General features: G+C 38.2%; 1 protein-coding gene across 11 annotated transcripts in view; it reads left to right on the forward strand.

Annotated features, from left to right (window-relative positions):
- The window catches only part of AGFG1 (ArfGAP with FG repeats 1), a 78,213-nt gene that overhangs the window by 23,021 nt on the left and 34,710 nt on the right, over positions 1-20,482 (forward strand). For all 11 annotated transcript variants that reach the window (XM_027048756.2, XM_027048767.2, XM_027048778.2 and 8 more), the window contains exon 3: positions 19,851-19,966. In XM_027048756.2, coding sequence (XP_026904557.1) covers positions 19,851-19,966 — 116 coding nt within the window. The remainder of the gene's footprint in view (positions 1-19,850; positions 19,967-20,482) is intronic.

The following is a 20,482-nucleotide window of genomic DNA, read 5'->3' on the forward strand; positions in this document are numbered from 1 at the left end:
GAGTTTATGGGACATTATCAGAGTAAAGACTGTGAACTTTTTTTTTTTTTTTTTTTTTTTTTAACGTTTATTTATTTTTGAGACAGAGACAGACCATGAACGGGGGAGGGTCAGAGAGAGGGAGACACAGAATCTGAAACAGGCTCCAGGCTCTGAACTGTCAGCACAGAGCCCAACGCGGGGCTCGAACTCATGGACCGCAAGATTGTGACCTGAGCCAAAGTCGGCCGCTTAACCGACTGAGCCACCCAGGCGCCCCAAGACCGTGAACTTTTTAATGAATTGTGAATCAGTGTGTGAAGATACCATGTCGTTTCAAAGTGTTGTAGTCATTTCTTTAAAGTTTTGCTAAACGCTAAGCGGTCTTAACCCAAACTGTAACTCTCTAGGGAAATAGATTAAATTTGAGCTGGATTTGTTAAATACTTCTTGAAGTGCAGTGGTCTTGTGCAGAAAGAATGGGCTTTGGACTCGGCAGGCTGAGAACATTGGACAGGATGCCTCTGAGACTCCATTTCTACCAACTGTAAAATAGTGGCAGTAAAATCTTTATATAGAAAGGCTAAAATACTTTGAACTTGAGCAATCTGCGAAAGTTCCGAGTGTAGTTCTTGTTGGATAATGTAGGTATTCAGATGTTTATTGAATCAGAATCTAAGGTAGTAGAAGTTACAAGGGAAGGATTATCAATATGTATTTTTGTTCCTTATTAGAGGGATTTTTTTAGTTTTCATAATGTACAAAAGTGTCATTTACATTAATGTTTGGGTTATGTATTTAAATTCTTGGGACATTTTAATTTTTATGCTGATCTTAAATAGCAGCAACAATTGGCTGTGATTTTAATAACAGCATATTAAATGTCATGATTGAGTAGAGCTAAGTTACAAACTCAGTACTCCAGGATCTAGAATTACCTTGTTGCTTTTAGCAAGGTTGGCAAACTGTTTCTGTAAAGGACCAGTAAATATTGTAGGCTTTGTGGGCCACCTACATACAGCCTCTGTTGCATATCCTTGTTTGAATAGAGCATTTTTAAAATAATCCTTTAAACAGCTGTAAAAACCATTGTTAGAGCAGGGGCAGTGTAAGAACAGGCCAGTGGCCCAATTTGATCTGCGGGTGGTTGGTTGAAGACCCCTGGTCTGTGGCATTCCAGAGTTTTCAGTTCTCAATATAAATCCTTTTATAACCTTCCTAGTTAATCTTTTTCTTGCTTCATTTCCAGCAGAAATGTTTAAACTGTAGTGATCTCTGTTTTGTTTTCCATATATGCTGTCCGTATTCCAGTTTTCTTGCCATTTTGCTCATGATGTTGTATTTATTGTGAATCTTTTTTTAAGATTCACATTTTTACTCCCCTATCAAATTTTTACTCTCCTATGAAGTCTTCCAGGAGTATTGGAGCTGACAGGGACTATATAAACCCCCCCACTCATACTTAAAAAAAAATTTATATTTATATTTAATTTATATGTATGTGTGTGCATATGTGTATATATATGTGTATATGTACATATATATACACACACACACCATGGCATTCACTCTAAGATATTGCACTATATATATATATATATATATATATATATATATATATATATTTTTTATTTCATAGTTTCTTCTGTATTGGTTTTACTATCCTCAAAACATTGTAGACATTTCTATATCGTATCTTACATACTTTTTCATTACACTTATAGCGGTGAGAGTGTACAAGAATATATATCCAAGGGAGTTTGAGACTTTGGATCCATGTGAATTTCATCCAAATTACTTCTGGTAGTTGTTAAAATTTTTTTCTTATTTATTTATTTAGTGTGTGTGTGTGTGTGTGTGTGTGTGTGTGTGAGAGAGAGAGAGAGAGAGAGAGAGAGAGAGAGAGAGAGAGAGAGGGAACTCTCCAGAGATTCTGACTGTGAATGTATGGTAAGTATGGTGAGGTGAAGGGGTGTCTGTTTGCATTTTTAGCCAGAACCCCATTGTGATTCTGAAGCTGAGGGCTACAGGCTACCATTTGAGAAAACCACTATAGCAGCTAAAGGCTCCAGACTAAGACTCAAAATAATTTGTGGTCTTCTCACTTTGGGCAAACTACTTTTCCCTGAGTTTCATTTTCCTTTGTAATCTGTGAGAAATACCTGTCTTGTGCCTTTGATGTGAACATATTGTAGCATGGTCTTTTTGAATGGTGACTGAAAACCCAGATTATTGTAAAGGAGCTAGGTGCTAATTTGTAACGAATGCTCTGAGCGTTTAACTTTTTCTTTTGCACTGGTATCTTAGGTCACCGTTGTTTACTTCCTTCTAGCTTATTTGCCTCAGCCATTGTAGCTTCCTCTCACCTCTCAGCTATTTTGTTTCTTTTTTCCTGTTAGTGAGTTACCATTTTAAAAACTTACTTGGATCTAATTGAAAATAGAAACTGTCAGTCTTTTTTGTTCCTTTTAAAACTTCTTCTTATGGAGATATTCATATATCTATACAAGCACATGGAATAATATAACAAACTTCCACCCATTCATGGTCTTCTTGTCCCTTCTTTATACACATCTATATAGATATTTTAAGTGTATTTATTTTGAGAGAGACATTGTGAGTGTGGGAGGTGGAGAGAGAGGGAGAGAAAGAGAGAGAGAATCCCAAGCAGGCTCCACACTGTCCATGCAAAGCCCAGTGTGGAGCTCAAACCCACAAAGCCATGAGATCATGACCTGAGCCAAAACCAAGAGTCGAACGCTTAACCAACTGAGCCATCCAGGCACTACCCCCGCTTTATTTTTTGAAGCACATCTTAAGACATATAATTTTATCTGTAAATTCGTCAACTAATGTTATCTCTGAAAAACAAGGGCTTTAAAAAATACATAATCGCAATACAATTTTCATGTCCATAAAAATTAGTAATCTAGTTAGCAATGTTCAGTTTTCTTTCATTTCCTAAGTTTCATTTCTTTTCCTTAATGGTTTGCTTGAATCAAGATGCAAGTAAGCTCCACTTACTTGCTGTGAGTGGTTAATATGGGTTTTGAAACTGTACCTGCTGATAAACGGTCAGAAGCTAGATGATCACAGTCTTACCAGGCAACTTCTTGGACTGTATCGCTTGGATTGTGGGATAGAGCCAGGTTTGCATCAGGAGAGTTGGGGCTTCAAATCATTGGGGCTGGATGCCCTGTAATCCGGGGTAAGTCCTGGCCATCTTAAGTCTCTGGGAAGCCTAACAGCTCAGATGACTTTAGACCTAGCAGTCAAATATGCTGCACAAATGCCCTGTGGTGCACATCTGAGTTCTAGTCCTCCACCTGTGTCTCTTGTGCTTCAGCATCAGCTGCTACTCAGGCTCCTCACGATTGATGTTGAGTCTTACCAGAGCAGGAAGTCTGCTTGGCTTCTAGGACAGCACCTGGCATTCATCTTGGCAACAGAGGATGCCATCTGGTTGTGGGATGCTTTATGAACTGGTAAGAAGAAAGTTGAAACAGGCTCTGGGCCCATAGATTTTTGAGGAATTGGTGATGACATCGAAGAGTTCTTGGTTCTGTTTCCGGAAATTAAAGTCATCCTGTACAGGCAGTATCAGCTTTGGGTAGGAGTAAGCAAAGGCCACACCCAGCAAGAACTTCTTACAGATTTAGATGATGTCTTGTCAGTCTTCTGCTGGACCATGGGCTCCACCAGCTCCCCAAGGAAAACCTCATACCAGTGTGATTCTGGTATCTTTGCAAGGATGGGGTGGTGGTGAGCAGTTACCTTCTGTTGCAGCTGCTGCTGTAGGTCTCACTGCAGGCAAGGGGGGTCTCTGGTAGTGTGAGTGGCTTGCAGGTTGACCTACATGCTGCACTGTCTCTCAGAACCCCTTTTCATGGATGCCCATGGCAGCATCGTCTCAAAGCCACGGCACAATGGCCAGATCTGCCTGTCTTCTGCCCCCTCCACCTCCCAACTTATTTATTTATTTATGTATTTATGTATGTATGTATGTATGTATTTATTTTTGAGAGAGAGAGACAGCGAGATAGAGTACGAGTGGGGGAGGAACAGAGAGAGAGGGAGACACAGAGTCCGAAGCGGGATCCAAGCTCTGAGCTGTCAGCATAGAGCCCAACGCGGGGCTTGAACTCACAGGCTGTGAGATCATGACCTGAGCCGAAGTCGGACGTTTAACCGACTGAGCCACCCAAGCGCCCCCCCAACTTTCTATTATGAAACATTCAAATACACATAAAAGTTGAAAAATTGTGCAGGTATGGTAAACATTGTGCTGTGTTTGCTTTCACACATGTCTGTGTATCCATCCATTAGTTAATTCCACTTAACGTTTCTTACGCTTCAAAGTAAGCTGCAAACGTTAGTTCACATCACCCCTTAAATCCTCAGGAGATCATTAATTCGAATTCAGTATTTGTTAAAAATTGAAGTATAATTGACATAGACGGAAATGTAACAATCTTACCTTGGGAAGAGTTTTGATAAATGCATCCCCTTTGGTAACCCAAAGCTCTGCAAAGATAAAGCACATTGACATTTCTTCTTACTTAATGTCTCCCCTCTCCAGAGGCAACCACTGTTTTGATTTTTATTTGTATTTAATAAAGTGTGCTTTTTGCATAAGACTTCTTGTGAGAGTGATGCATGTGGATACATGTAGTTTGTTCCTTTTTTATTACCTAGGACTGTTCTATGAATATATCAGAATTCATTTTTCTTCCTAAGACTGGTTTAGTGAGTATTTTCTTTCAGTCTGTGGCTTTCTCATTTATTTTCTTAGTGGTTTTTTTTTTTTGACAAGCCAAAATTTGTCTTTTTTGATGAGTTTTATCAGTTTTTAGTTTTATAGTTTCTTCTTTCTCGGCTCTAAAGAAATCTCTGCCTACTGTCATCATCATAATCTCATTTTATTTTAGAAGCTTTGAAAGCTTTAGCTCTTACATCTACATCTATGATCAGTCTCAAATTAATTTTAGTATATGGTGTGCTGGAGGTTGAGGTTCGTATTTTTCTGTGAATATATACCGTTGTTCCAGCTCCATTTGGTAAAAACACTTTCCTCAATGGATTACTTTGAAACCGTTGTCAAATACGAAATGACCATGTAAGTACGAGTATGTTTCAGGGCTCTTTGTTCAGTTTCATTCATTCATTCATTGCCCTTTATGCCAGTAGCATACCGTCTTGAAGTCAGTCTTGAGGTCAGGGAGTGCAAGTCCTCCAATTTCCCTTCTCTTTGAAGATTCCTCTCCATATTGTATATCAGGAGTTGGCAAACTGTGTACCTGCTCCCTGCCCGCCCCCTTCACTCGCCGCGCCAGCCAGATTTGGCCTGTTGCCTGTTTTTAAAAGTCCCACTTGGTGATGTACTGTTGTTTGACATGGAGACCCCTTCCCCTGTTGGCAGCTTCTGCTACCAAGTGTTAGAATCTTATGTGGGAGTTGATGACTCAGTCATCTTTGGCCAGCTGCTTTAGTTGAGATGACTGGGCGCTTTAGAAGGACAGAGGAACACTGGGATCTGAGTGTCACTGGGGCAGAGAGTGAAAGTGATCACTGGTTATTAAGATTATCTGTTTCTTGTATCCGTTTTGATGAATTGTATTTTTCAAGGAATTTGCCTAAGTTGTCATATTTATTGACAAAGTTAATGAGAGCCTTCTTTTAAATGTGTTTAGTAGCTTCTATAATTTTGGTCTTTGTTTTTTCTTCTATTTACTCTGGGTTATTTGCTCTTTCTTTGCTTAAGATAGAACCTAAGATCACTAATTAGAGAGCTTTCTTTTCTAATCTTTTAAAGCAATAAATTTCTCTCTAACCTCTGTTTTAACTGCTTTGCACAAATTTTGATATGTTGTATTTTATCATTCGGTTTAAAATGTTTTCTAGTTTCCCTTATGATTTCTTCTTTGATCCATGGATTATATAGAAATGATTAATTTCCACATATTTGGAGTTTTTCTAGATCTCTTACTGTATAATCAATTTCTAATTCTGTTTTTGTCAGTGAACATTCTCTATATGTTTTCTCAACCCTTTCTTATTTTTTGAGTCCTGTTTGATGTCCAGCACATGGTCTCTCTTGGTGAACATACTATGTGCACTTGAAAAGAATGTATTTCTGAAGTTATTGGGTATAGTGTCCTATAAATGTCAGTTATAGGTTGTGATTGATAGTGCTGTTCAGATCTTACAGGTCTGCTTTACTGATTTCGTGTAGGTAATTTATCAGTTAGAGCACTTAACAAATGATTGTGGATTTGTGTATTTTTCCCTGTTTTATTGTTTGCTTTATTTATTTTGAAACTTGTTAGGGGCCAATATTTATTATTACTATGTCCTCCTCACAAGGGTGACATTCTGTCATATACAGTCTCTCTCTCTCTCTCTGGTAATACTTTTTTCTTCTTTGAAAAGAGCATTATCTGATCTTTATATTGTTCTTGCTCTATGGCAATAGGCCATCTTGAAGCTCTTTTTTTTTCTAGATATAACTGTGACGTACCCATGTGTGTTTTCTGAGCGTGTGCGTGTGTGTTTATCCTTCCTGGCGTTTGCTAAGCTTCATTAATCTGTGAATTTGTCTTCATCAAAATTATTTTAACATTTTGACCATTTTTTCTTTAGATACTTTCCCAGTTCTAGGATTTACATTTGATTCTTTTCTGTAATTGTTCCCTTTGCTGAGATTTCATAGCTTTATTCATCATAAGCTCTTGCACACGGGGATACAAGTTGCTTTAAATCATTATCTACCAATTCCAAAATCTTTGTCACATCAGGTGTGTCACTACTGATTGCTTTTTCTTTTGATTGTGGGTCACACTTTGCTGTTTCTGTGTATATCTAGTGATTTTGGATTATATCCAGAAGGCTGGAAATGGTGCATAGTAGAGCCTCTGGATTCTGTTTTGTTCCTTCCAAAAGTGTTGGTTTTATTTGTTTCTTTTGTTTCCTTTTTACTGTAGCAAATTCTGCTTCTCATGGAAGATACCAGTTAAAATCTCCACTTAATTCTTTTAGTCTTTAATTGAGTTGGTTTGGAGTCAGCCCCGCACATGCCTAGGTCAAGGGTGAGCCAGAGACCTGGGCAGAGTTTTGTGGCTCCTACTCTCTGATTCTCTCCTTCCTTGGATTTGCTGCTCACTTTCCAGTTTTTGTAGTTGCTGCAACTACTCTGATTGTTATTGACCACGTCTTTAAAAAAAAAAAAAACAGCAAATGCTTAATTTCCTTTCCAACATTCTGTTTGCTTTGGTTGTTCCCTAGTGTCTTCTGGTAGTTTTTATAATGTACATAGAGATTATAGTTACCTGTTGGAGAGTTGGGTTTTAATGTGAGCTATTCTGACATTACTAGAAGTGGTACCTGCTTTGCTTGCCTGTTAAATCTTTGTTTTCTAGGAATTTCCCCTCCGGTTGTTTACTCCGGTTCTCTCTCTCTTCCTCTTTCCACCTCCCCTGCCCTCCCCCACTCCCCTTTTCTCCCTTCTCCAGCCCAGTCATTTGTTCAGTAGTTTCCCACTGTTGGATTTTGCTGATTCGATCCGTATAGTAGTGTCGGTGTTCCTCAGTCATCGTAGTTACCAGTAAATTGGTAGTTGGATCTAGTAGCTTCTTAAGATTCGTGTTTAGTTTGGAAAAAGAGGAAGACCTGGTGTTTCACGGGTTGGGTGTTGTGTTCTTTCATGGAGAGATATTTTGGTGGCACGGTTATGTTAGGGGCTGTTCTTGTAGTTCTCTGTTCCTATATCCATTAATTTGGGGTTGTAAAGTGGTGATTTTTAACTAAGTGATTTTCCAGGTGCACTCTGGGGATCTACTGGAGATCCTGGAGACCTTTTCAGGGATTCTGTAAAATCAAACATTTTTAATAGTAGTTTGAAGACTTGATTGGCTATTTTTACTTTGATTCTCATGAGTGTATGGTGGAGTTTTTCAGAAGTTACATAACATAAAAATGCAGAGGCAGATGAGAAATCAGTTATCTTCTATTTAATCAAGTATTCATGAAATTTGCAAAGATGTAAAACTTTTTCACTAATATTTTTGGTTTTAGAAAATACAGCTATTTTAATAAAATTTACATTAATGTGCAGTACTTTTATCATTCTTTTTTAAGTACATTAAAACTAGTCATGAATATCAGGTATATAGTGTACATAAAGCTATATATGGTTCTCAATATTTAACTGTTTTCAAAATGAGTTCCAAAACATCTTCCAACAATGACCAGTTACATGTGGTTTTTTTTTTAAATATTATGAAATTATTTGATGTGTTTCAGTCTGTTGTAGTTATTCTTATTGGTGGTCAAATTGTTCCCTTTGGACATTGAGATAATCTGTTTTGGAAACCTACTTAAAACTCCCCTCTTCTGCACATCTCATTTTTCCTGACAAGAGCTTTACCTGAATATTCCTTTTCCTTTTTTCTTTTTTTCTTTTCTTTTTGATTAACCTGTGGCCCACCCATGTACTCACAAATGTTCAAAGAAAACGAAATGTTTTTTTCTTTTCCTCATGATTACTTCACATAGACTGTGGTATGGATCAGGTTTACTTCCGAGGCTTGTTCTGCACTTGGGCCGCTTAGTCTCTCTGTTCCTCAGCCAGAGGCTACATTCCCAGCCTCAGTCAGCTGCCTGGCAAATGCAGGCTTTGAGTCACCAGGACAACCAGACAATCGAGTGTCAGTACAAATCCATTACTATCATTAAGCTTTCGTTGAGTGAAACAATGAGTAGTGTTCTTGTTAGAGGTGATTCACTGGTATTGGTGCTATCCTTAAGCCATCAATAATCCACAAACAGTTCTTATTGCATATTGTGACGAGTAAATACAGTTGTACTTCATATTCAGTTCTGAAGGAAATGTGATTAGGTCACCTTTCCCATTCTGCTCTCTTGCTCAGTACCTTGTTTGTTCTTGTTAATATTCTGGAAAATGTCAAAATTGAAAACTTACTCTGTAGAGAGAAAGAAACGTAAACCTTTGGTTAATCTTTCCTTTTTTGGCAGGCTTGCTTATAATATTCATAACTGTCTTTGGGAATGAGAACGCTGTGCTTTAAGATTTATGAAGGCTTCACAATTTAAGTGTAGAACAATTGGAACCAAGACACTGGTAGGAGTTTTCTACTCCTTTTTAGATAATGATTCTAAAACAAAGAAGTAAAATTATCTGGGAAGAATTTGTAAACCAAAGAGTAATAAATAGGATTGGCTCCACTTAGACACTAAAAATATATCTCTGTGTTTATAGGCAATAATTTGCAATATAAACTTGGAGTAATTACAACAGTCCGAAACTAGAATAGGCACAGATCTACAGACTAGATCCTTAGACGTGCTATAATCTTTATCTATATTAAGTGTATAAAGTTACTATAAAATAAACACATTTTAGCAGTTAAGTATGGAAGGAATTGGTTATTCAGTAAATGGAAAGTCTGAGTGTTAACTGATGTGGTAGACCAAAATTAATTTCAGAAGTATTTTAGGCTTAAAATTTTAAAGCACAAAGAAAGCAGCAAAAACATAGAAAATGTCTCATAGGATCTCCCTCCAAGATACTTAATCCCAAAGGGAAAAATAGTGACTTTAGTATGAAGAAATCTGGCACATGTCAGTTAACATCACTTAGGAATGGGACTGATTGACATCATGTGTCTCCTGATACAATTCACGGAAAAGGATACAACATCACTTAGGTTATATTCCTTGCCAAAATGTATAACATAAGTTTAGTCATGAGAAAACCTAAATAAAGGAGCATACTACAAAATAATTGGCCTATACTCTTCAAAGATGTCAAGGTCATGAAAGACAAAGACGCTTGTAGGAAGTGTTCCAGATTAAAGGCAACAGGACAGTTCAGATTCTCTACCCGGTGAACCTTTTTTCTTTTTGTTCTAAAGGACACTATTAAGATAATTGGCTAGTCTGTGGATTAGAGAATAATAAAATGTAAATTTCCTGATTTAGATAGTTTTGCTTACATTTATACAAAAGAATGTCTTTGTTTTTAGGAGGTAGACATTAGGAAGAGAAGGTTCTAAACCATTTAAAGCTTAGAAAAAATTTTATCTAAAGAGCATGATAAAGTTAACATTAGAGACTGGGTAAAGGGTATATGGGAGTTCTTTTTTACTATACTTGCAACTTTGCTGTAAAACAAATTATTTTATAACTAAAAAACAAACTAAATTGTAGTGTTTAAGGATGTAAGCTTGAGGGTAGGCAATAAAAAAACATAAGTGATTACTGTAAAATTTAATAGAAAATATAGCTGACTACTTAACATTTGAATGTGTAAGGACTTTATATGCTAAAAGCAATGGAAAACCACAAAGTAAATATTGATAAATTTAACTATCTAAAACTGGGAAGCTTATTAAAGGCAGCATACAAAATTGAAAGAACAATTGTTTTGTTACCCATACAGGGTAACTTACATAGTCATACTAGTTTGAGAAAGGAGGACAATTGATAATCTTACTTGAAACCAATGTGACTTCACTAATACAATAAATTTTATATTTATAAAGCTTTTTATAATTTGCAAAGCGTATTCATGAATAACATGTGTGTTTAGGTTTGGGGAGTGCTTACCAAAGTTCTCATGCTTTGCTGAAGGAACAAAGGGGGAAGACTCCCTCCCTGCCTTGGAAAAACCACAAAATAAAGACAGAAAACACATAGCTTATTGGACCAGGAATGGACAGCTAACCCTGGGGGCCAGTGACTAATCTGATCCTCCCTCTTATAAGAAACTGAATTAAGGTTCACAGAGGCTAGATTCAAATGATGAATCACTTAAACCAAGAAGACAGGATGTACTTGGGCCATGTGCAGTCTTAACAAGTTAAACAAAAAAAAAAAGTGTACTAAGATAAGCAAGAGCAGGGATTTAGACATAGTCTGAGAAGCAAAAGTGATCAACTGTGTGTTTGGGGGGGTGGGGAGGAGAGGGGCTTAGGAAACAGATTCTCAGACTACCTAGGTCCCAAATGGCTTTTTCTGTTTGCAGCTCAGTTTCCCCTAAAGTTTTTGTTTTCTTGGTGTTGCTGTATGCTTCCTTGTTTTATCTGAATGAGCATGGCTGGGTTTTTGTTCTTGGCAACCTCTCTGGAACACGATTTGATGTTAGAGATGTTAAGTGAAATCAGGCATGGGAGTGTGCTGTGCATTGCGTATACTGCCCTTTACTAAGTTGCACGGTAAGTTTCTGAATTACAGCTACTGGTCTCCTGCACAAACTGCAGATTCTTGCAAGTAGGTTTTACTGCTCTTACCACTGCATTTAATTTCTCTCTAGTGTTTGAGTATTTGCTGCTTTTATCTATTCTATTTGTTTGTACTTGTCAGTTATGTAGAAAACAAGTGTCAAATACATTAATCCTTACCTGAAAGTTAACTCTGGTACTTTTTCTCCTTTATTCACTAGTGAATGGGTCCATAGAATAAACTGGCCCTTACATAGCCCTCATTCTTGGAAAGTACTTCCTCCAGGGAAAGGCTTCTTTCCTGTTAGTTTCATCTCCGTTACTCCCCATACACATTATAAAACCTGCCTCAAAAGCAGGCTTTTATTTATTATCCTGTTTAAATCGTTATTACTTTTGGGTGCTGGGATGGTATCATAGAACGTCCATGGTTGCAGTTAAAGTCAGGGGTTGGCAGACCTTTTTGGTAAAGGGTCAGGTAGTAAATGTTAGGTTCTGTGGACTGTACTGTCCTTGTTGTAACTACCCAACAAAGCAGCATAGACAGTAGGTAAACGAGTGGGCGGGACTGTGTCCCAGTGAAACTTCAGCTGCTAACACACACCAAAGGCCAGGTTTTAGCTTGTGAGGTGTGTTTTGCTAATAACCTCTGGTCTAGACAGAATGTGAGAATTCGCATCAGTGAATTTATTACTTCTGCATAAATAAGTTAGTATGCTAAGTGTTCTAGGTCAGCCTGTATATTTCAGATGGAACTAAGGGAAAAAAGAATTTCTTAAGTACCTATATTTCAACACTGTTAAGAAGTTGCTTTCGTTCATGTGCTAGGTTATTTTTTTAGTGTCTGCTATGTGTCAGGCTCCGAGAATACAAATAGTGGTGGATCAGAGAAGGTTCCTGCCTCGTGAGTTTTACATTTAGAAGCTGTGAGATAAAGGGCATGAAAATAATATGTTGCAGTAACGTACAGGTGAGGTTTGGTGTGGGGGATGTTGCCCCCCACCATGGGATTGGCTTTTGAGGGAAGACTTTCTGAGGAGGCCTGTGTGGCCTGGAAAGAGTAATGATAGTAAAGGAGTCTGGAGAGGTAATCAGGGGTTGGCTCATTTGGGGCCTGAATAGGTGAAGGATTTGATTTTTATGTTAAGGAAGCCATTATAAGGTAGTTTATGCTTAGATTAAAAACAAAACCCCTAAGATTAAATAAATTGGATTTGATGGAAGTCTTGCTCCCTCATGTATCCATTTATATGTCTGGTTCACAAAGGCTCTGGTGCCTTACTGATGTGCACATAAAGCTTGTGTGTGCCCGTTTTCAGTGAATCAGTTGCATAGGTTCTAATTCTTGCACATTTTTTAAAACCAAATTTTAAGATGGACTATAACATACAGTCTGAAAAAGATACATACATGGAGAACTGTTTCTCTTGCATAAGGTGTATGGATAGTGTCTTTTTTTCCCTAAGCGTTATTGATACACATCCTTCAGATAGGCTATAACTGGGAAATACCGATCAGTCTAGAAATATGAGCACAGTCATGCTAATGGAGGCTGGATGAATGTAGGAAATGCTAATAATGTACTTTTCAGTATTTAACTTGGGTCATGACATATATTTGGGATATTTTTCTGGTTTTGGATGTTTAGGGCAAATTAAGGCAAAAACCTGATTGTTTTTTCTTTTAGCGCTAAATAATATGTTGCTGTTACATGGTATCTCTCTAGAGAGCTTTTAATTGTATTTCCTGTTCGTATTTTTTTCTGTGTAGTTTTTCTTTGTGCTTTCAAAGAGTGGATGTTTGTTACTTGTTCATGAATTTTTCAATTCTGAGGCCTCCAGTTATTTGTTTCTGTATTTTCTGGGCAGTACTAGCAAGTGCTGCAATTGTATCTTAGGGAGTCAGTAACCCTCCACGTCTCCACTAAGGAGTGAGGGCAAAATAGTCTGAAATCTGGCTGGATATATGTAGATGGATTTAATGAAAAAAGGTTCTTTAATTCCAGAGCATCTTTTGTCGTTTCCTTCTTTTATTAACTTTATATATTTATTTTGAGAGAGAAGAGAGGCAGAAAGAGCGGGAAAGAGAGAAATCCCAAGCAGGCTCTAGGCTCGAACTCAGAAGCCATGAGATCATGACCTGAGCCAAAATCAAGAGTTGGATGCCCAGCTGACTGAGCCACCCAGGCACCCCTCCTTTTCTTATTTTTTATCTTTTTACCTAGAGGTTGCAAACAGAGTCCAGTCACAATGTTTATTCTTTATCCTTTTTATGAAAACAGGGGTTTGTCAGAATAAAGGTAAATTGCCACTCACACAAATTTCTGCTCTGTTTTGCTGTCCCTGAGAGGATTAGGAAGCTGTAATCTCTACCTTTATCTATTTTCCTTCTCAAGCCTGGTGCAGCACCGTTTCCTTATCCTTCCTTTTTTTATATGAGCAGTTGAGAATTAGTATGGATGTTTCCTATCTTTGGCGTCCGTAATTGAGTTTGTGAAATTGCTTGCACCACGTGTATTTATTATCGTGATTTAGGTGCTGTGCTGGATGGCTTCCATCTGCCCTTCTAGCTCTGGTCTTTACCCTGCTCTGGCTCCAGGCTGCTCATTTGTCTGGATACACAGATGGGCTTTCTTGACTCCTGGCTTCCAGTTGGGTTTAGCTGATGGGGGAACATTGTCAAAGCAAGAAAGGAAGGAGGGAGAGGTTAAAATATTTACTTTCTTCTTCCATGTGGGATTTCTTGTCTCCTTTCTGCATCCTTCCATTGAAGGTCAGACTCCCATCAATTAGCCCTCTTTGTCTTAAGGTTACCTCTTCCTCTCCTCCTTCCCCTGCCAGTGGGTGGGGTTGAGCTGTTACGAATGAGGGGGAACCGTATTCTCACGTGTGAGTTCCTTACAGCCTGCCTGTGCTTTGTAAATAGTCTATTAAACTTTCTTTCAAATTTTTTGAATTGAGCATGCCACCTGTTTTCTATGGCAACCCTGACTGATACTTAAAAGTATTTTAGATTATGTCAGTGGCTATTATGATTACAATTCTAAAGCGGATTAGCACTAGAATAAGGAAAAAACTATTCTGAAAATTTCACAGGCTTTTTCTTGTTGGCTGATGTGTAATTTTAAAATAAATAAATGATAGGGGCGCCTGGGTGGCTCAGTTGGTCGAGCGTCCGACTTCAGTTCAGGTCATGATCTCACTGTTCATGAGTTTGAGCCCCGCGTTGGGCTCTGTGCTGACAGTCCAGAGCCTGGACCCTGCTTCGGATTCTGTGTCTCCCTCTCTCTCTACCCCTCCCCTGCTCACACTCTGTCTCTTCTCTCTCTTTCTCAAAAATAAATATTAAAAAATTGTTTTAAAAAAATAATAAATGAAGTGCGTTTTTCAGCATTATTGGTATATTTATTGAACACTTAATGTGGCACAACCCATTATTTTAAGCAATGTGGGGAATTCAAAAGTAAATGAGACACATGTGCAGTAATTCAGATATGAGGCAATTGGTAATGGTAAAGCCTCATGTAAGACATGCTATAGAAGTGCTATAGAAGTTTGGAGGAGGGAGTTGTGTGTTGTTTTTTTTTATCAAGACCACTTTGATTCTGTCTGCAGCAGGATAGAAGGGAGACCCATAGTTTCCTGTGTTCCTGAGGAGACCTACTTCCCAATGCTTGCTTACCTCATTATTCCATAACCCACCTCTGAGAGTAATAATAACTGGTACTAGTTAAAGTTCATTATGTACCCCTGTTCCGGAATGGAAACCGCCCCCCGCCTCCCCCCTACTAACTCCTTTAACCCTTCCACCATCCCTGTGAAGCAGGTTCCATTACTAAACAGAATTGGGATTCAGATTCAGGCTGTCTGGTTCCCCTTGTCCAGGCTCTGAACTACCCCAACCATCACATTATTCTATAATCAGAACTGATTATCCACCTCCCTAAAAGAGATTATCAAAACCAATTCCGTCATGAGTGCAGTTCTTTCAGATGATGGCTTTTAGGTATCATTCTTGCTCCTCAGCGGTGTTTCCGGTCCCCCAGCACCATGTTTCTCGTGCCAGTAGATTTTGTCACCTGCTGTGGCTTCTTACTGCAGTCATACCCCTCGTTCATTTTAGATTTTAGCCCCTTATGTAATGTCTTCTTTCTCCTAGTGTTAATCATTTCTTCTAGTCTCACTGTCCGCATAGATAATCCACATGATTATCATAATAATAGATAATTTGGCCTCCTCAATTCCTCGACCTCCTACCTCCAATAATCCTTCATCTTATTTTAGACTTTCTATTTATTGATAACTGAATCACCTCTCAGAGTTCAAGTTGAAGCATCCTGGTCTCTGGCCACCTCCACTTCTCTCTTCCCAGCTCATTCCCTCTTAATTTCTAAATCCCAACAATTGTGCCACAGCCGTCAGGACTGCAGCCCACTGAGGCTAAACTTCTTGGCCATCATCCTCACCATATCTTTGTTTTTCTTACCTTAGATTTCACGGTCTGTTGTAACCATTCCTTTTTAGCTTGTCGTATTTTACCTTGAAAGCCGTCACTCAACTACTTTGTACCTAAATAGCCAGATGAGGCTGGAGGCAAACACAACTATTAAGACTAATCTCACTTTACTACTCATGTCCATGAGTCCTCAGTGCTGCTTGCTGTGTTAGTAATTCACTCTCCCACTCTCCTTCAGCTTTGAAAAACTGTTCCTTTTCAGGTGATCCTGTTTATTATTTTACTAACGGAACAAAAGGAACAAAAAGAACTGTATACTTTTCTTTCAGCAAATCTAGAAACCTGAAAGAGCAATTTTAGTAGAATGGTTGAAACAGAAGCCAGCTTTTCAGGGATGAAAATATGAATCGGTCTCAAAGAGATGGACATTGTGTTTTCCCGGATGTGTCCCTGGAACACTGTCTCTGTTAAATGAATCTTGCCCGATACCAGGATTAGTGATTTCATAATTTTGAGAAATAACTGGAAACCGTATGTAGTATATGTATGGAAAGAAAGTTTCCATTTGCTGGCCTAGATTTTACTAACGCACCAGTTTGCAAACTTTGACCAATTTCACAGTCCCCCAAAGGGTTTGCTGAAACACACATTGCTGGGCACCACCTCTTGAGGTTCTGATTTCGTAGATCTTGAGTGGGTCCTGAAAGTTTGCATTACAAGTTCTTAGGTCACCTTGATGCTGCGGATCCAGGGACTTGGGAAATCCATTTTGAGAGCCGCTTGGCTTAGGTACAACTTAAGCTGACATGAGTGGCAGGTATGGCTAGGATCTTGAGCAATAATAGGAAATAGCTATTATGGGGTAACATAGTGAGAAGTAAGAACTAAAGATTTTTCCTGTCAGAGAGCAGGGACAGAACTGCAACAGTACAGAAGTTTGAGTGATACCCACTGGCTGCTGCTGTCAGATGCCTGTAAAGGCTACCGCCAAGCACTTCATCTTTGCTTCGCATTCCCATGATGAATGAGTGCCAAGACAGTAACTCAGGGATGTGTCTTCAGCCCATCTCCTTTTTGTTTGTATGTTTATTTGTTCACTGTTTGTTTTCAGTTAAAAAAAGTTACATATGGGTGGCTCAGTCGGTTGAGCGTCCGACTTGATTTTGGCTTGAGTCATGATCTTGTGATTTGTGAGTTCCGAGCCCCACTTCAGGCCCTGTGCTCACTGCAGAGAGCCTGCTTGGGGGGTTCTCTCTCTCTCTCTCTCTCTCTCTCTCTCTCTCTCTCTCTCTCTCTCTCCTTTCTCTGCCCCTGCTCTGTGCTTGCGTGCGCTCTCTTTCTCTCTCTCTCTCAAAATAAATGAACTTAAAAAAAAAAAGTTGTATATGATAGTTCTTAGGAATTTTTAGCACGCAAAGACTAAATGTCATGAAGTGTCCTGAACTAATTGTGTCAGTTACGGTTAATAATTCTTTGGCTTTGGGCAAATAATTACCATGTCTCTTGTTTTCTCATTTGGGACTTTTTGAGAGAAAAGAACTAGAAACTTCCAATCCCCCCTTTATAAATGTAATTGCAAAGCCACAGAATCTTTCAAAATTAAATTTTCAGAGAATCATCAGTCAGGTTTCTAAGGAATGTGGTTCTTTTTAAGTTGCTAAATAGTCAGTGGGGAAACTGGCCCTGTACAGGGTTGACAGCATTTCTGGCAGTAAGTTGCATTACCATTTCTGGGTGTACTTCTTGGGCTTTGCCACTGTACTGCTTTGTGCCTTAGCCTGGGGCTCATGTGTGTCACCTACACTGCCTTAATGATGTTACAGTATCTGCACTGAGCCTGGAGTAGGAGGGAAAACAAGAAAACAAGAAAAATTGTTTTGAAGCATGATTGGGGTACGGAGAGAGGAAGAGGGCAAGTCCTTCTTCTGGTTCTTCTTTCTCTCTTTGCCATTTCAGTGAGCAGGTACGATTGAGAGGAATGCTGCTTTTTATTTATTCTCTGATTCCTCGAGTTTTGGGGGGCTTTTTGAAGCTGGATACTGTGTGCTTTTCACAGTGTCATAATTGGTTAATTTTTAAAATGATACAAGTTTGGAAGCTTGTGGACTGGTTTCTTATAGCTTTACTGAGGAATAATTAATTACAATAATTTGGATATATTCAGAGTGTACAATTTTGATGAGTTTTGACCTATGTGAAACCATCACTATAGTAATAAGACAGCATACATTTTCATTATCCTGAAGAATTTTTTTGTGCCCGTTTGTAATGTTTGCACTAATCTGCTTTCTGTCACTATAGATAAAGTTGTACTTTGTAAAAGTTAAATGGGGGGGGGGGGTCATATAGTATGTACTTTGGAGGGGAATCTGACTTCTCCACATGTAGTTGCTTGTATCAATAGTTTATTCCTTTTCATTGCTGAAGAGTATCCTATTTGGATATTCTAAAATTGATCCATTCAACCTGTTGATGAACCCATTTGGGTTGTTTTCACTTTGGAGTTATTATCAGTAAAGCTGCTGTGAACATTGGTGTACAAATCTGAGTGTAGACAGGTTTTTTCTTTTTGTTGGGTAAATAACTTAGAAGGCATGGTTGGGTTATATGGTAGGTGTATATTTAACTTTTAAGTAACTGTAAACTGTCTTCCAGAGTGATTGTACCTTTTTAACCTTCTTGAGAGTTCCGGTTGTTCCAAACACATGATATGGTCTGTCTTTTTATTTTGGGCCTTTTAGTGGTATCTGTGGGTGCCTGTGTAGTAGGTCTCGGTGCTGATACTGGGCTGCTGTGTATATCTTTCATGAGGTGTCTGTTCATCTTCCCTGCCCACTCTTACTGGTTTTTTATAGTTGAGTTTTAAGAATTTTTAAAAGCATTTTGGATTCAAGTTCCTTTAAGTTCCTATCACGTTAGATCACAAAATCGTAACACATTTTGCAAATAATTTTTATCAGTTGGCTTCCCTTTTCATTTTTTCTTTTTAAGTCTTTTGAAGAGCAATAGTTTTGGGTTTTTTTTTTTAAGATTTTTAAGTAATCTCTACACGTGACACGGGACTCGAACTCACAACCCCAAGATCGAGAGTCATATGCTCTACTGACTGAGCCATTGAGGTGCCCTGAAGAGCAAGTTTTATTTTTATTTATTTTAACTTATTTTTATTTTTTATTTTAGAGTGTGAGTGGGGTAGAGGGAGGCAGGGGGGAGGGAGGGAGAGAGAGAGAGAGAGGGAGAGGGAGAGAGAGAGAGAATATCTTAAGCATTAAGAATATCTAAGCACAGAGCCAGACTTGGGGCTTGATCCCAGGACCCTGGGATCATGGCCTGAGCCGAAATTGAGTTAGACACTCAACCGACTGAGCCACCCAGGTACCCCCAAGAAGAGTAGCTTTAAATTTTGGAAGTCCATGTTATTAATTTTTTTCTTTATAGTTCTCTGCTCTTTGTGTTCTGTTTGAGTTCTGCATCATTTCATTTCTTTGATTTTTTTCTAAAATGTTAAATATCTTAGATTCTTATTTTTTAACCATTAGTGGGAAAAAGCATGGGAGGTACTTATAAAGCTAGAGTTGTGTCTGCCTTGTGTTTTTGTTATTATTATTATTGTACTTTAAGCTCAAATTGTTTATGATTCTAGTACTTTTTATTTGTTTTTGTTGTTGTTGTTGTAGATTTTTTTTTGTTTTTTTGAGTAACCTCTTTATCCAACATGGGGCTCAAACTCACAACCCCAAGATCAAGAGTCACATGCTCTACCAACTGAGCCAGTCAAAGCGCCCCTATTTTGGTTGATTTTTAAATTTGTCAAAGATCCATGAAATTGCTCCTGGTCTGATTCCTCTGTTTTATGGGGTGAGGGAACTGAGGTTTATCAAGGTAACACAACTTTGCTCATGGCTTACAGTTTAAGATCATTCCAAGACCAAAAAGGCCCAGATCCATTCAAATCCCATTTCCCTATGAGGTATTATTCTTTATGATGCTGTTGCTAAGATTTTACTGCATACTGGAATATATTAAAATAAATTTAGTTCATTCATTGTGGTAATATTCTCATTGAAAGCAGTGGTATTAAGTAGGTTAGCTTTTTGAAAGAATCATAATTTTCCCTTAAAATTTCATTAAGTGAAGATGTTGAATTTAACACTTTTGTTTTTTTAATTCTTTCCAAAGGTCTGTAAACAGATTTGGCTAGGATTATTTGATGATAGATCTTCAGCAATTCCAGACTTCAGGGATCCACAAAAAGTGAAAGAGTTCCTACAAGAAAAGTATGAAAAGAAAAGATGGTGAGTGAATAGTTTGTATTTAGAACAAAGGCTCCCAAAAATCACATTAATTATGGGTAAGATTAATCTGACATAAGGAAGGAAGAAAGGATGGAAAGAAAGAGATAGTTATATAGGAAATAAGGAAATAGGTATGTAGGTAGATAGATACTCCTTATATTTGGGCATTTTATTGGATTTGGTTTTGAAAGCCTTGACTCTACTTAAGTCATCTGTGCCCAGCAGCAGCCGGTTCCTCATTCCCAGGCCTCCTACCCTTTTTGGAAAGCGAAGGATCCTTCCTTCTAATCCTTCTCTAGCCCTGCTAGCTTCTCAAGACATTCTAGTTTCATATAGCCTCTTTTCTTAAAATCTTCATTCATTTTGCAAGTATTTATTTAGTATCTTTTATATACTAAGCAGTATGCTAAAGCTCTTGTGTAGTAATCCATCCACATAATTGCATTTTGTGGTAGGTCTTTGCCCAAAATATCCTCACTTCTCACCCAAGAAATGATTTTACTCCCTGGTTAAGAA

This window comes from Acinonyx jubatus, chromosome C1 (genome assembly GCF_027475565.1).
Source record: "Acinonyx jubatus isolate Ajub_Pintada_27869175 chromosome C1, VMU_Ajub_asm_v1.0, whole genome shotgun sequence".
Taxonomy (NCBI): domain Eukaryota; kingdom Metazoa; phylum Chordata; class Mammalia; order Carnivora; family Felidae; genus Acinonyx; species Acinonyx jubatus.